At 39.1% G+C, this 13735-nt stretch overlaps 1 protein-coding gene across 5 annotated transcripts in view; it reads right to left on the bottom strand.

The window, feature by feature from the left end:
• Positions 1–4383, bottom strand: part of abcb11b (ATP-binding cassette, sub-family B (MDR/TAP), member 11b) — a 29878-nt gene extending 25495 nt beyond the window's left edge. Inside the window, exons 1-3 of one of the 5 annotated variants that reach the window (XM_038716782.1) lie at positions 4209–4378; positions 3938–4026; positions 3763–3781 (exon numbers count right to left, since the gene is read on the bottom strand). In XM_038716782.1, coding sequence (XP_038572710.1) covers positions 3763–3781; positions 3938–4016 — 98 coding nt within the window. In that variant the 5' untranslated portion in view covers positions 4017–4026; positions 4209–4378. Of the gene's footprint in view, positions 1–3762; positions 3782–3937; positions 4027–4208 lie in introns of those variants that run through there. The other 4 variants (XM_038716800.1, XM_038716809.1, XM_038716817.1 and 1 more) reach the window with 4 other exon arrangements.
• Between the last annotated feature and the right edge of the window lie 9352 nt (positions 4384–13735).

A 13735-nucleotide genomic window follows, 5' to 3' on the forward strand; every position in this document is an offset into this window, starting at 1 on the left:
CTCCTTCCAATTGCTCACTGGAAAATCAAAGAAAACTGTCAGAGACTAATAATACATCAATGTCTCAGTAAAGTTTCTAGTTTAAAATCTTCTTTGCAGAAACTTGGAAGGTAATTTCATTTTCATTTTCCCCTGAGAAATAACTTTTCATACTCTCCTTCACATAACATGGGGTAGTTGTGGGATAGTGGACAGTTAGTAGGATGGCTGCCCGGTAACCAAAAGGTTGTCAGTTCAAATCCCACCTGGGAACATCACCACTAGTGTGCCCTCAAGGAAGGCACTTAAACATAAATTACTCTGGGGTTTTCACATCCCTTTCCCTGTTTCATTGAAAGCAGTGCTAGTGTCAGTGATTTGAATAAATGTCAGTAATTGCTGATAAACTTACATATTTGATTAGAAGTCAAAGATCAGTAATACATAGGAATAGGATAGGTTTAGATCTAGAACTTGCAAGGTTGGTTATTCTGCAGTGTAATAAATCCAACTATGTTTTTCCACATGGCTTCAGACAGATAAGTACTAGGATTCACTTAAATTTCTCTCTAAAGGTAAGTTGAATAGGTAAGTATTTTGTCTGCTTTGGAATACATACTTTCTGAACAGGTAAGTGTTGCAGGCACAATAAGTATACTGATATTTGTCTGACATGCATGACTTAGGCATTGGGAAACGGGCGTCGGGCATGCTTGCGCTCGCTGGAGTCCATTACATCAGGGGCTATGCTGTACAGCTCTCTTGTACGGCTTGATTGGAGCGGCGATGCCTTCCCGATTAGTTTAAGGAGAATGTCTTTGACTGGACAGAAACAGACATCGTGTTTTGGGTGAGCATTTGCTGTTGGACCATGAGGGTGCAGAAACTCCACTTTCACATCTTGGTGATCAGTGTCTACATCAATGGCCTTTTCCAGCCACCGGTGGTCATCATACCATACCTTACCACTGCTAACCAGTCTCCATCCTCAATGCTATCAACAGTTATTTTTTGACTATAGTGCCCTCAGGACCTTTCAGCGGATCCTCTTCCATTTCCTCTCCCATAAACTCTTCTATTTGCTCCCTCTCCTCCTCCATCTCCTCGATCAACATAGCCAAAGGACCTTTCTTCCTTGCACTTACATCATTTTGCTGTGCCTCTGTGCAGCTATGTAAACAAAAAGTAGCTGGGGTAAAGTATTGGCAATTCAATGGCTCACTGCAAAACGTTGATAGCTGCGTGTGGCGGACACTATTTAGATGTGGGATGACCTGGTGTATTTTTCTTGTTGCTGGAACCTGTTTGAGTTGTTGCTTGAGAAGTGTGTCATAGTTTTCCATGTCTTCTTCTCCAGTTGGATACAGCTGAACACCATGCAGACGGAGATTCAAAGAACTGCCTTTTCACCCTTGGTGTAATACATTCTAGTATGAAGATTCAACTGTGTCAAATTCTGGCTGAAATGGAAGGCTTGAACTTCAGAGGCATACCTACACTTCCACAACATGTATGATCACTGTGTTCTCACTGCAGGTCTCAATTGAATTTCTGTGTGCTTTTTCTTGATTATGAACCAAGCACACATGTGTTGTGGTCTCACTTCTAAGTTTCTCCTCGTATAGATGGAGCAGACTCCCGCTGTGCAACAAAAGTTTCACGCTGAAGTAGATCACACTAGGTGTTTCTTCTTGAACTCGCTCCCACTGCCTCCATTCAACAATGATTTCACCTTGCTCTGGGGACAGAACTGTGTGTTTGTTTGAGCACCTTAAACAGGTGTGAAGAAGACAGGTTTCACTTGCTGGAGAGCAACAAACTAATTGAGAGTTGTCCTCTAGTTTGTCCGACTTCAAACTGGTTGAACACCTGATGACTTTAGAACCTGAAGCATTAAGCGTGCATTTTCATGATACTTCCTGTCAGATGCCTTTGGTGCTGTAACATAGAAGGGCCGCAGACCACAGAAGGAAGAGTAGCTGAGCTTTGCTGTTGAGAAACTCACTGTGGAGGTTGATCGTGGAGTCAGACAGAATCATTCACTGGCGCTTAAGCTTGTTCCTTGTGATGGTGTCATTTTTATCTGTTGTTATGCGAGAAGAGTACACGAAGAACTCCTGAACAGTCTGTCTGATACCCTGATACTTTGTTTCTTCTCACTGACTAACTCGTAAGTCAAACCAAACTGGCGGATCTTATGAAGAAGGTGACAGTTTTTCAGAGTCTTGCCTGATAATGTCAGTTTGTGACCAGCTGGTTTGTCAGTTTCCCGTCTCTGTGACAAAGGAGTTCGTTTGTTCATGTTAATTCTCGGCAGAGAACATTGTGGAAGATAAGAGCTCTCTTGATGTTAGGATTCCTAAACTGGCTTCCTGAAATCATCCTCTTCGTTTCTGTCTGTGGAGAGTCTATTATTTCTTTCTTGTTTGGGATTGGATTTGTAAATTATTAGAGCCTTCTTTTTGCAGTCAGTTTCACTGTTTCATTATCATCTTAATTTTCTATTTCAAAACTTTCCTTTGAATGCCCTTTTCTAGTTTTTCCTCTCACTTGCATGATTACATCTGCTCGTAGATGGCTCTTCAGTAGTCTGGTCTGGTGGACTTTCTGGGGGGGGGGGGTCTGCTTGCTGCACTGCATTCTGCCACGCCCTGCCCTTTCTAAACCTTTTCTGAGCACCCTTCCAATACCTTCTCTGATGTCTCTCCACAATCTCCTATTTGTCTCACTTTTTCAATCCTCTTCTTCCACCTTTGTCTTTCATTCCTCTCTTCTGCTGTCTGTGCCACTGTTTGCTTTCTCTCTTCTCTTTCTTTGATACTCCCTGTTTCTCTTTCTCTGCTCTTCCACTGACAGTTTCTGTCTAGCCATGCTTGCCAACAAAACAGATCAACGTTTTACATATGAGTTTGTCTTTAGTGTCAGTATCATAAAATTGAAAACTTACCAGACCAATTGTCCTACAGCTGCATCCAACTAGAGCAGGAAGTGGAAAAGGTGTCCTCAGGGTTATAGTTGCGAATGACAAATCCTGATTTTTTTGAAGGATGATAAAAAATCTGACGGAGTTCACGAAAAGTGAGGACGCAACTTTGATGGCCAGTTTTTTATGGAAAACATACTTTAAAGTTAATTTCATTTGATACATGTTTATGCATTTGTAGCATTTTGTAGCAACATTTTTTTGGCAGTTTTGACAACTTGCTGAGGACAGGTTACCTTACATGTACTTTCCAAGTATAGAGCCTGCTTTTTAACAAATTTCAGTTAAATTATTTTTAATAAATGAAATTAATTGAATGAGTGTACACGTGTCCTTTAAATTTAACTTTTGATGTATTTTTATTATTATTAATTTCTTGATTTTTAACACAAATTAGACTTTGATGTAGGACATGTTTTTTTTTCAAACTTGACTGTAATTGTTCAGACACAAGAATCATGACCCCTTAAACATAAAAAGTAACTTTGAACAAGCAAAAAAACAGTTGTAATGTATGACTCTTCAAAAATGTGTGGTCGCATGAACAATTCTGTCTATGGTTAGAGAGAAACGAGGGGTGGCTCAACTTCACCACAGGCTCAAATCACCCCACTCACCCCTACGTACACACAAGTACACATGGCCAAGGTCATTGACCTCTCTCTTTTGAGGAAACACTCATTTTCTACAAATATATTTCTTGAAAAGCCTTTCATTTATAGATCTTAAAACAACATCCAAGATTGTCTTCCAAAAACAAATTGTGAAACATAATATACTCCAAAGAACACTATACTTACATGTAGGAGCCAGCTGGTTCTGCAACCCAAACATAGAATAGGTATTTAACTAAATTTACATCTCAAGCTGAAACTCATAATCATAATTTATTATTCAAATAAAATACACATCCATATTATTTGATTATATGTGGAGAATTTTTATTTAATAAATCTTTACTGTCTAGTGCATTACCTTCATCTGAAAACTCATAGCTGTGGTTTTCCTGTCCCAGTTTTTTAATGCTTTGCAATTTCACTGATCCAGCTGGCATGTTGACTCATCTAGCAAAAGAAAGCGTATTCAGATGTGTAAAACCAGAATAATTAATTTATGACGGTCATGTCAAAATTTAAATCCCTTAGAGTATATTTTGTTTTTAGCAGTGATTCGCTTTTGAGGAAAAATTTAAAAAAGCTTTTGAGTCATGAGATATTATGAGTATGCTTAAAAATGAGAAACTTACCTGCTCGTTTCCTTTTTAAGAGAAAACTATCTTTCTTATTCTTGATTGAAACGAATCATGGGTTCAAGTCAAAGTAAACCAGAATCAACAGCAGCACTCCAGTCCAGTATCAGATGTTACGTTCCCCAGTGAGTTGTAGTTGTGGCAGATTGTCACTTGCATATAGCACGACACACTATGTACCTTGGCAGAGCTTCACGTGCTCTTATTGAACAGAACTAGGGTAGGGTGGAACTTGGGGTCAGAGTATTTTGTTTGAGGTAAGTGTCCTGTCGGTTTATGCAGCCGAAAAGGCCAGTAACCTTGCCGGGCAAACATTTTACCTGCAGAGGCCCTGCACTGTTTCTGCATCATTACAAGCTGAACGTGACAAACTTGTTCACACAGGTGATGGCTTTCAATGAGCATTAAGTAATCCTTAAGACAATGAGATATTTCAAGATTTTTAAGGTGTGAAATTATTAAGTTTAATGTGCTTCTACAGAACAATTAACACCTTAAGTAAGGCTTCAAACATGAAAATCTTGTTCAATTGTTTGTTTACATGGTGCAGACACCAATAATTTAAATTCCTATAAAAATGTACACTGGATTATTACGCTAGCTTGCCTGTCAGCCAGGCAGATAATACTAATAAACTGGATGCAGCAAAAACCTAACTGTGTCAACATTGAGAGTTGGTTGAAGGAGTGTTTGGGCTGTAGAAAGGGCTTATTTCTCCAAGACTGCATAAGGTCCTGATTAGTGCAGGAGTCAGTAGGATTTAAACAAAGACCAGAAGCTTTAGCAAACAATTCTTCAGTTGTTTAGCTGGTGTAATCTGAGAGCTGTCCTTTAAAAACAAGGTTGTGACAGCATCAGTGGACATTTATTCACATTCATTTACATTTGAGATTATTATACAGTGTTTTTATTGCTTTACAAAAGAAATCTCTAAAGCAAGATCTCCCAAGTGAATGATGATGCTCAATAGTGTCAGAAGCCTGGAAAATGTTTTCTGAAATCCGGTGTGAATTATGAAGGAGAAATCTATGGTCTATTATTATGATAGATGTGTCTACTGGACGTAAACCTTAAGTGAGCATCATCGATTATAAATATAAGTACTGTTTTATTTGTTCTTGCAAGTTTCAGGGCTAACATTTAACATCATTATTTAACGCACATTGGACAACAGTTGTCAAACAAAATCTTTGTTAGTAGTTCCTAAATTACTAACCTCATTAACTGAAAGCAGCATAAACCAAACAACACTGACAGCTGGTTGAAGGACTTTTTGGACTTAATAATCACATCTGACGCTATTAACCTTTTAAAAGAAAAACACATAACACATTTTTCTTCATACAAACGACAAGTTTCATTCTTAATCAATGAAACACTACCTCAAATCAGTACACTTCCTTACACTGTTGCTGCTACAGCTTTACTTGGTCTGTTATGAACATTAGTTTATTGTTTAGTAGTTAATTCTATAAAAACAGACATTGCTGACTTAATGGCTCTTCCCTACTAATTCTACTTATATCCCATAATCAGCACACTGTTCTGCAAAAGTTGCATAGAGGTGCTTTAAAGCTACAACAACAACACAGTTTTACTATACATGTGAGCATGAGCTGAAAGTGTGTGTAGATGTTGCCACAAGTTCAAGACCTTCTGCACTAGAGGTTATTGCTCTCTTTCTGCTTGACTTCCTGGTCAGCTGCAGCTTAACATTTTCATACTGCTAAACAAAATACTGCCAGTTTCAAATACACACACACACACAGAAAGGCAAAGTGAAGGTTGAACACCCTCTAAACCTAATAATTACTTAAAATGTCAGCTGACCTTTTGTTGCAACTTATTAACCTTACATTACCCCCAGCCTAAATATAAAACTAAATCTAATACTGAAGTTTTCTGTTGAAGGTTTGTTTATATCATCAATCATCATCAACAACAGGGCTATATCTTAGATTTTAATTATTTAAACTCACACAAAATGCTTAATTTCATCTTTAAATCAGACCCTTTAATTATGTGTGAGAATCTACTCCTTGTGATTTATATTCATAAATGTATGTTGTAAATTTCTATTATACTAAAACATCAATTACAGGCGTTTGCAGCATTTACATGTGCAAGACTTTGCAATTGCACCTTTATTCTTGTAGAGAGCATTCTTCAAAGAGTGCTTGAAGGCAGCATCTGGACAGCAGGGAATGAATTACCAAACAACACTGCTGCCACCTTGTGGTTAAAATGTATAATGCTTCAGATGACCCTTGGCACACACTGAATGAAAAGGTTGAATGTGGGAACAATTTTGTTGACTGTAAAGAAATATGCTGAGGTGTGGGGCAGTTATTTCACACATATACCGAGAATAATAGCTATATAGCCTTCTGGTAGACACAAGGCCCGTCCTGCGTATGGAATTATTTGGGTTTCACATCCTGTTTAGTTCAACAGAGGTAGGATGTTTAAAGATCGATGTGCATAAGCATAAAAAAGAAGGTTTTTGGTGGGTCTGATATCAAAAGCCTAAACAATGGAGATAGTTAAACCTTGACGCCTTGGATGTATGTTGTTGTTTCACAACACAAGTTTTGTGTGAGAGGGCAGTCACAGCTGACCGTAGACAATCTATTGTCTGAAGATTTTCATTCTTACTTACTTACTACAAATAGCAGCATTAACAAGACAGAAAACAGTTTCACATTGCAAAAGTCACAGCAATATTTATGACATCTATTTAGCAAAACAGGAAACACAACCACCAACCAAAAAAGTAGGAACTAAACAGTCATTCTTTATTGCATCAACAATGTCAGTAGCTAACGCTAGAAAATAGGAAGCCGTTTGTTGTCCCGCTGCCATTAGAACTGCTTTTGCTCATGCTAACTCAGTTCCACCAGCCATCCAGGGATTTCATATTTAAGAGGAGTCAGTCAAAGCTGCTGTCACTAATAGAGGAGGCTCAACTTTAACTCTGAAGCTGTGAAGCACCAAAGGAACTGATAATAATGTCACAGAAAAACAAAAGACAGACCAATGTTAGCGGCTAGCTTCTGGAGAAAGTCAAAGGCCTTTTAAATAGCTGATGGGAGACCAAACAAAAGCTACAGGGTAGGTGAATATTGGACTTAAATTCATTAGGTGAATGAAATGTTGCTCTTATCTGCTGAAAGTGTGAGTTGTCAAGTGTTTGTGAGCACCAAGTTAGCAAAAAACAACCTAAGAAGGTGATATACAAGTTGCTGGTCTAGCTTGTCTTGGAGTTATTCTGCTTCCTAGTGGCTAAAAATTGATAAATGCAGAGTCAAATTCATATATCAAGAACCATTTCATTCCAAAATGAGGACATAAAATGCTTACTGGCATAATTAAAAACACAACAGAGTGATGTTGTCATGTTGTAACAAGTGAAGCCTATTTTGCCATTCATGTGACCCTGAAGTTGCTTTAAAAAACTGTTTTTATGACAGCTCAGGATAAGCTGAGAGTGATTTTGAAACTGTTATAATCCCCTTTTCGTGTTCATTATGTGAAGCCCTAAAAAACCTGGGATTAGTGCAGCATTTTTGCTCAGCACTGAAACATTTTTAATTAACATTTCTTCACCTTCCACCTCAGCCTCAAGGGACAGGTGGACAAGAAGTTTCTGCAAGTTTCTTCAACGTAAATGCAAGAAATGTCATTAAATTTTATTAACTTTTCTGTGAAATAATATTATGTTTTGCACTTAAGGGCCAATATGTTTTTACCCTAGTGTATGTCTTGCATGCAACCCTTCTCAAACAACTAATAATGAATTACACAGGCAAGAGAGGTACAGGCACATTACTTTAATATGCTAATTTTGTGTCAGTGAGAAATATTGTACTTATTACTCCAGTATATGTATCTAAAAGATGTAGTTGCTATTAGGTTGCAAATAAATTTTCACATTGAGCAGAACATAAGTTTGCAAACAATGATTCACAGCTAGTTTTAAAACTATCTGACATTCCTTGAACTAGTCTGAATTGGCTCTACTGGACCAAATAAAATTTTACTGTTTAAACAGTTTAATATACACTACATGTAGTAAGAGAGCATATAGTACAGTTAAATGTATTATTTATTATATCAACTCTCAACTGACCAGCTAATTACAAACAGGAGAGACCATGAAAAAGACATGATATTATACTACGTTACATTACATACAGGTACAGGTGAAATAAATACATAAAGAAATGTGGAAATATATAAATAAATCAATAAATACAAAACAGACACTATTCTTTATTTCTATTGATTATTTTTAGGCAAATTATTATTATTAATGATTTATATTTTTAATTATGCTTGTTTATTTTTTGTCACTTTTGCTGAGGTTTCTAACTGAATACTAGGCTGTAATTCTTGCGTGCAGGCTGCTTCACTATAGTCTTTACCTTTTGTCTCTGTTTTGGCCTGTATTTTAGAAAGAAAAGGGGAAACAAGAAAGTCAGACAGTGGAGTTAGGAGGCTCCTTAAGATGATGAGAACTTTAAAGTGATGTTTTATGCAGCCTATACTGTAGGGAGAGCGGGGTACGTTGTCACACTTTTCACACTGTGTAATATTTACTGGGCACCGTGTATCACAATGGTACAAATGTCATACCAAATTAAAGAAGTAACTCTTGGGCAGATATTTTGTATTCATTACATCTTCATATCTCATTATGAAGACTGTTGAATAGAGAGTGTGCACTTCTGACAATTTGCCCCATTGGCAGGTAAGTTGTCACACTGGATCATCAAACAATTACAACACTTAATTGTGAATATTGGTTTCAATTTCAAATTCAAACCAAAAATAAAAATAAAAACAATCAATCCTAGAAAATTTGGAAAATAAATAATTTAATTCAAAACAAAAATGTTGTCAGAGCACACATTAAGTGGCACAACCTCTTTACTTTGAACGCTCTCTGGCGTGCAAATAGATCTACGGTAATTGAATGTAATGCTGCAGATGACTTGCTTGAATGTGTAACTTCTTAACAAAACAGATGTGGTGTGTCGTGTAAAAAATTCAAGACTTAGGCCAGATAAAAAAGCTTGAACTTTTACCAACATTTTTATTCTCAACAGAAATAGACACCAGTTATGTAGTGGCTATCTTAATTGTTCGTAATTGTAAACTTCAACTAAACTTCCTTCTGTTATCATAACCACATTGTATGAACGACGTAAGACAGTTTTACGCGTTGAGTTGGCCCGGAGAGAACCAACGACGGTAAAACAACCGTGTTGCTCAGCCGTCCACACTCGTTTATTGTTTTTCTTCCTTACCGCTTCCTTCAAAACTTCAAAATAAGAGTTCCAATACAGAAGTTGCACCGAAATACCAAAATAATGTTAAATGTTACAACATAAACAAACTTGCTACTAACAAATGGCGCTTACATTCCGGCCCCTAATTGTTAATTCTGCAACATAACAATTACATCTTTGAAATTAAAGCGTCATTTCTCTCAGAATTAAGGATTCATCACTTACACAAACAAAACTTGTACTTAACCTTCTTAACCATAACAGTATATTTCAAATCTACATTCAATGAACTCAAAATGCACTTATAACATGTATTAACATCTTGCCTTATACAAAGGTATACTTATGGCACATATAACCTAAAAAATGCCTTCACTTAGTTTACTCCTCCATCTCAAGCAACACACATAATTTATGTATTGGCCTTTCCAAAATGCTAGATTTAGTTTTGACAAATACACGTCTCACATGTCCCTTTGAGTCAGAAAGTGTCCGTTCAACCTTTCCCATTAACCAGGAACTTCTTGGTGCACTGTCATCAACTATAAGGACAACATCTCCCGATTTCAGATTTCTCCTTGTTACTGTCCACTTCTGCCTCTCTTGCAACAGTGGCAAGTACTCTTTAGTCCATCGCTTCCAAAAGATGTCAGACAGGTACTGCACCTGTTTCCACCTCCTCTTGCCATACAAGTCCTCTCTGTCAAACAGTCCTGGTGGCAGCACAGGCTGGCCTTTAAGGAGAAGCAAATGGTTAGGTGAGAGTGCCTCCAAATCATTTGGGTCACTTGACACTCGTGTTATAGGTCTGCCATTAACAATCGCCTCGACTTCACACATCAATGTATGAAGACATTCGTCGTCGAGAGGCTGCTGTTTCAGAATATGGTTGAGGATTTTCCTCACAGAACGTATCTGTCTCTCCCAGATGCCACCAAAATGTGAACCTGTTGGCGGGTTGAACATCCAGGTAATGCCCTTCTGCATGAACATTTCTGAGATTTTTGAGTGGTTCCATCTTTGAATTGCCTCACGCATTTCTTTCTCTGCTCCCACTAGATTCGTTCCATTGTCTGATCTCACGACAGATACTTGACCTCTCCTAGCAACAAATCTCCTAAATGCGTTGATGCACGAGTCAGTTTCAAGTGTGTTGGCAACTTCGATGTGAATTGCTCTAACAGTGAGACAGGTGAACAATACACCATACCTTTTTACCGTACTTCGCCCACGTTTCACGTCAAAGGGCCCAAAATAGTCTATGCCCACATTAGTGAAGGGTGGCTTGTCAGGCATTAGGCGATCTTGTGGCAAATTTGCCATCCTCTGTTCTCCAGGTTTTGTTGAAATCCTTTTACATGGTACACACTTTGACAATATTTTTCTAACAGCAGAGTTTGCTTGCGGGATCCAGAATCTCTCTCTCAGCCGGGATAGCATGTAATTTCTCCCACAATGTCCTGTTTCTTTGTGGATATGTCTGAGGATCAACGTGGAGACATGATGATCTTTAGGAAGTATCACAGGATGTTTAACATCTGCTGGCAGTGCAGACCAATGCAGTCTTCCACCAACCCGTAAAATCCCGTCTTGGACAACAGGATCAAGCTTAACAATGTGACTGCTTCCTTTAAGTCTGTCACCTTTCTGAAGAGCTTTAAATTCGTCGCTAAAGCATTGATTTTGGCAAAACTTGATAATCTCAACTTCTGCTGTAACAAAATCCTCAGTGGTGAGCAAAGACCCCTTGACAGTTGACTTGAACTGTTGCATTCTGTGTGTAACCATTTCAGTTTTCTTCTCATGACTTAAATGATGACTTAATTGTGATGTGATAAGCTTGCGGTGTGCGCTCAGATTTTGAAGCAGTTTTTTAACCTTCATCATCCATGAAACTGCCCTTTTTAAACAATGCCACTCTGAATAATAACAAATGAGCTTGTTAAGTGGATTCTCATGCATGTTGATGGCAGTTACGAATACTGCTTCTTTCACTTCAGCATCATCTTTCTTTATGTCTTTCATGTCTGGTGAAACTGGCCAGTGTTTCCTGTCCTTTGTCAAAAACTCTGGCCCACCAATCCAGCTCTGACACATTTTGAATGTTTCTGCAGGCATTCCTCGTGACGCGTGGTCAGCGGGATTCAACTCTGAATTAACATACATCCACTGATTTGGCTCTGTGTTGTCTCTAATGAGTGACACTCGGTTTGCAACAAATGTTTTAAATCTCAGATTTTCACTGGCGATGTACTTTAACACTGTTGTACTGTCACACCAAAACACAGATTCTTCAAGCTGCATGTGCAGCTCCTTTCTCATGAGTCGATCCATTTTTACAGCAACAGCAGCCGCTGTCAGCTCCAGCCTCGGAATTGTTGTTTGTTTCAACGGTGCCACTCTGGACTTGCCGATGATGAACGAACAGTGAACTTCTCCGTCTTTATTTGTCATGCGAAGGTAGGAAACAACTCCGTAACCTTTCTCACTCGCGTCTGCGAAATGATGCAACTGTGCAGATGTCACGGTTCCAAAGCCTGTCGGTTTCAGACATCTATTCACGGTAAAACCATGAAGCCTTGTCAGGTCTGAAAGCCACAACAATATCCTTTGAGCCAGTTCTGCAGGGATGTCTTCATCCCAGGAGACTTTCATGCCACACAGCTCCTGCAAGATCATCTTTGCTGGAAGAATGACAGGTGACAGAAACCCTAAAGGATCATACATCGCACTTACAAATGAGAGGATACCTCGTCTTGTCTGTGATGCTGGTTTTGCATTTATCCTGACCTTAAATACGTCTGACTCACTACACCAGGTCACTCCTAGTACTCGCTCCTCAGGTAATGCATCATGACTAAGATCCAAGTCTTTGACCTCTTTAGCCCTTTCTGTGTCAGGAATGGAAGCAAGAACAGCTCTGCTGTTGCTCATCCACTTCGTTAAGTGAAATCCTCCGCTCTCACACAGTGCTGTCAAGTCCCTGACCATAGCACATGCTTGGATTTCATCTGACACTGACAACAGACAATCGTCTACATAAAAATTGTTCAACACTGCTGCAACTGCAGCAGGAGCCATGTTTTCCTTAGCATCTTCAGCTGTCTTCCTCAGCGCGAAGTTTGCACAGCTGGGGGAGGATGTGGCCCCAAACAAGTGAACCACCATTTTGTATTCTTGCAGAGGTCTCGTTAAGTTTCCCTCCGGCCACCAGAGGAAGCGCAGCAGGTCACTATCCTCAGGTGGTACACGTACTTGGTGGTACATAGCTTCTATATCTGACATTAAACTACATAATCTTGCCTGAATCGTGTTAAAACCCCGATTAGTGAGTTAGTTAAATCTGGACCCTGAAGAAGCTCTCTGTTTAGTGACTTGCCTTGATATGATGCTGCACAGTCAAAAACTACACGGAGCTTTCCCTTTTGGGGGTGGTAAACCCCGTGATGAGGTATATACCAGACCCTCCCATTGTCAGACTGGGTCTCTTCATCTGATACCGGGACAGCATAGCCTTTGCTCAACAGGTCAGACATGAAGCTTTGATATTCACTGTGAAAGTCTTTGTTTTTGACAAGTTTCCTTTTCAGGTTTTCTGCTCTCTGAACAACTACATTGCGGTTGTTAGGCATCTTGATGTATCCGTTTCTCAGGGGAAGTCCTATGGTATGGTGACCATCAACCCTTTTTGCTGTTTCACTAACACAGTCCATAAACTGAACGTCTTCTCTTGACATTTCCTGTTTTTCCTCACTGGCCTTTTCAGGAAAATCATGATTAAACTGCTGTACCAACAGGTTCTCCACACTAGCAATAGAAATGCGATTCACAGAAACACTGGGAATACTCTCAGATGCAGTGTTGCAACTGTCTCTCCTGAGAGGACCATTGATGACCCAACCCAGGATTGTTCGAACTGCATATGGACCGTTATCCTCACTGTGAATTACTTCCCATGGTTCCATAGCCTTGTGCACATCACATCCTATTAAAAGTCCAATGTCTGCATCTATGTGTGGAAGCTGGATTCCTTGCAAATGTGGCCAGTTTTCCAAATCCTCAGGCACTGGAATGTTCTCTTTAGACACAGGAATATCTTTGTGGGTGTAGATCTCAGGTATGTCAATGTAAATGTTCTCTTTCAAACCACACACCTCTAGTCCTTTGATATGGTAGCTTGACTCCAACTTTTCCTGCCCCATCGTGCGAAGCAGGATTTGAGTTCTCTTGCCT

The sequence above is a fragment of the Micropterus salmoides genome, unplaced genomic scaffold (genome assembly GCF_014851395.1).
Source record: "Micropterus salmoides isolate LMB-PRFRI ecotype aquatic unplaced genomic scaffold, ASM1485139v1 Ms_hic_scaffold_1, whole genome shotgun sequence".
Classification (NCBI taxonomy): Eukaryota; Metazoa; Chordata; class Actinopteri; order Centrarchiformes; family Centrarchidae; genus Micropterus; species Micropterus salmoides.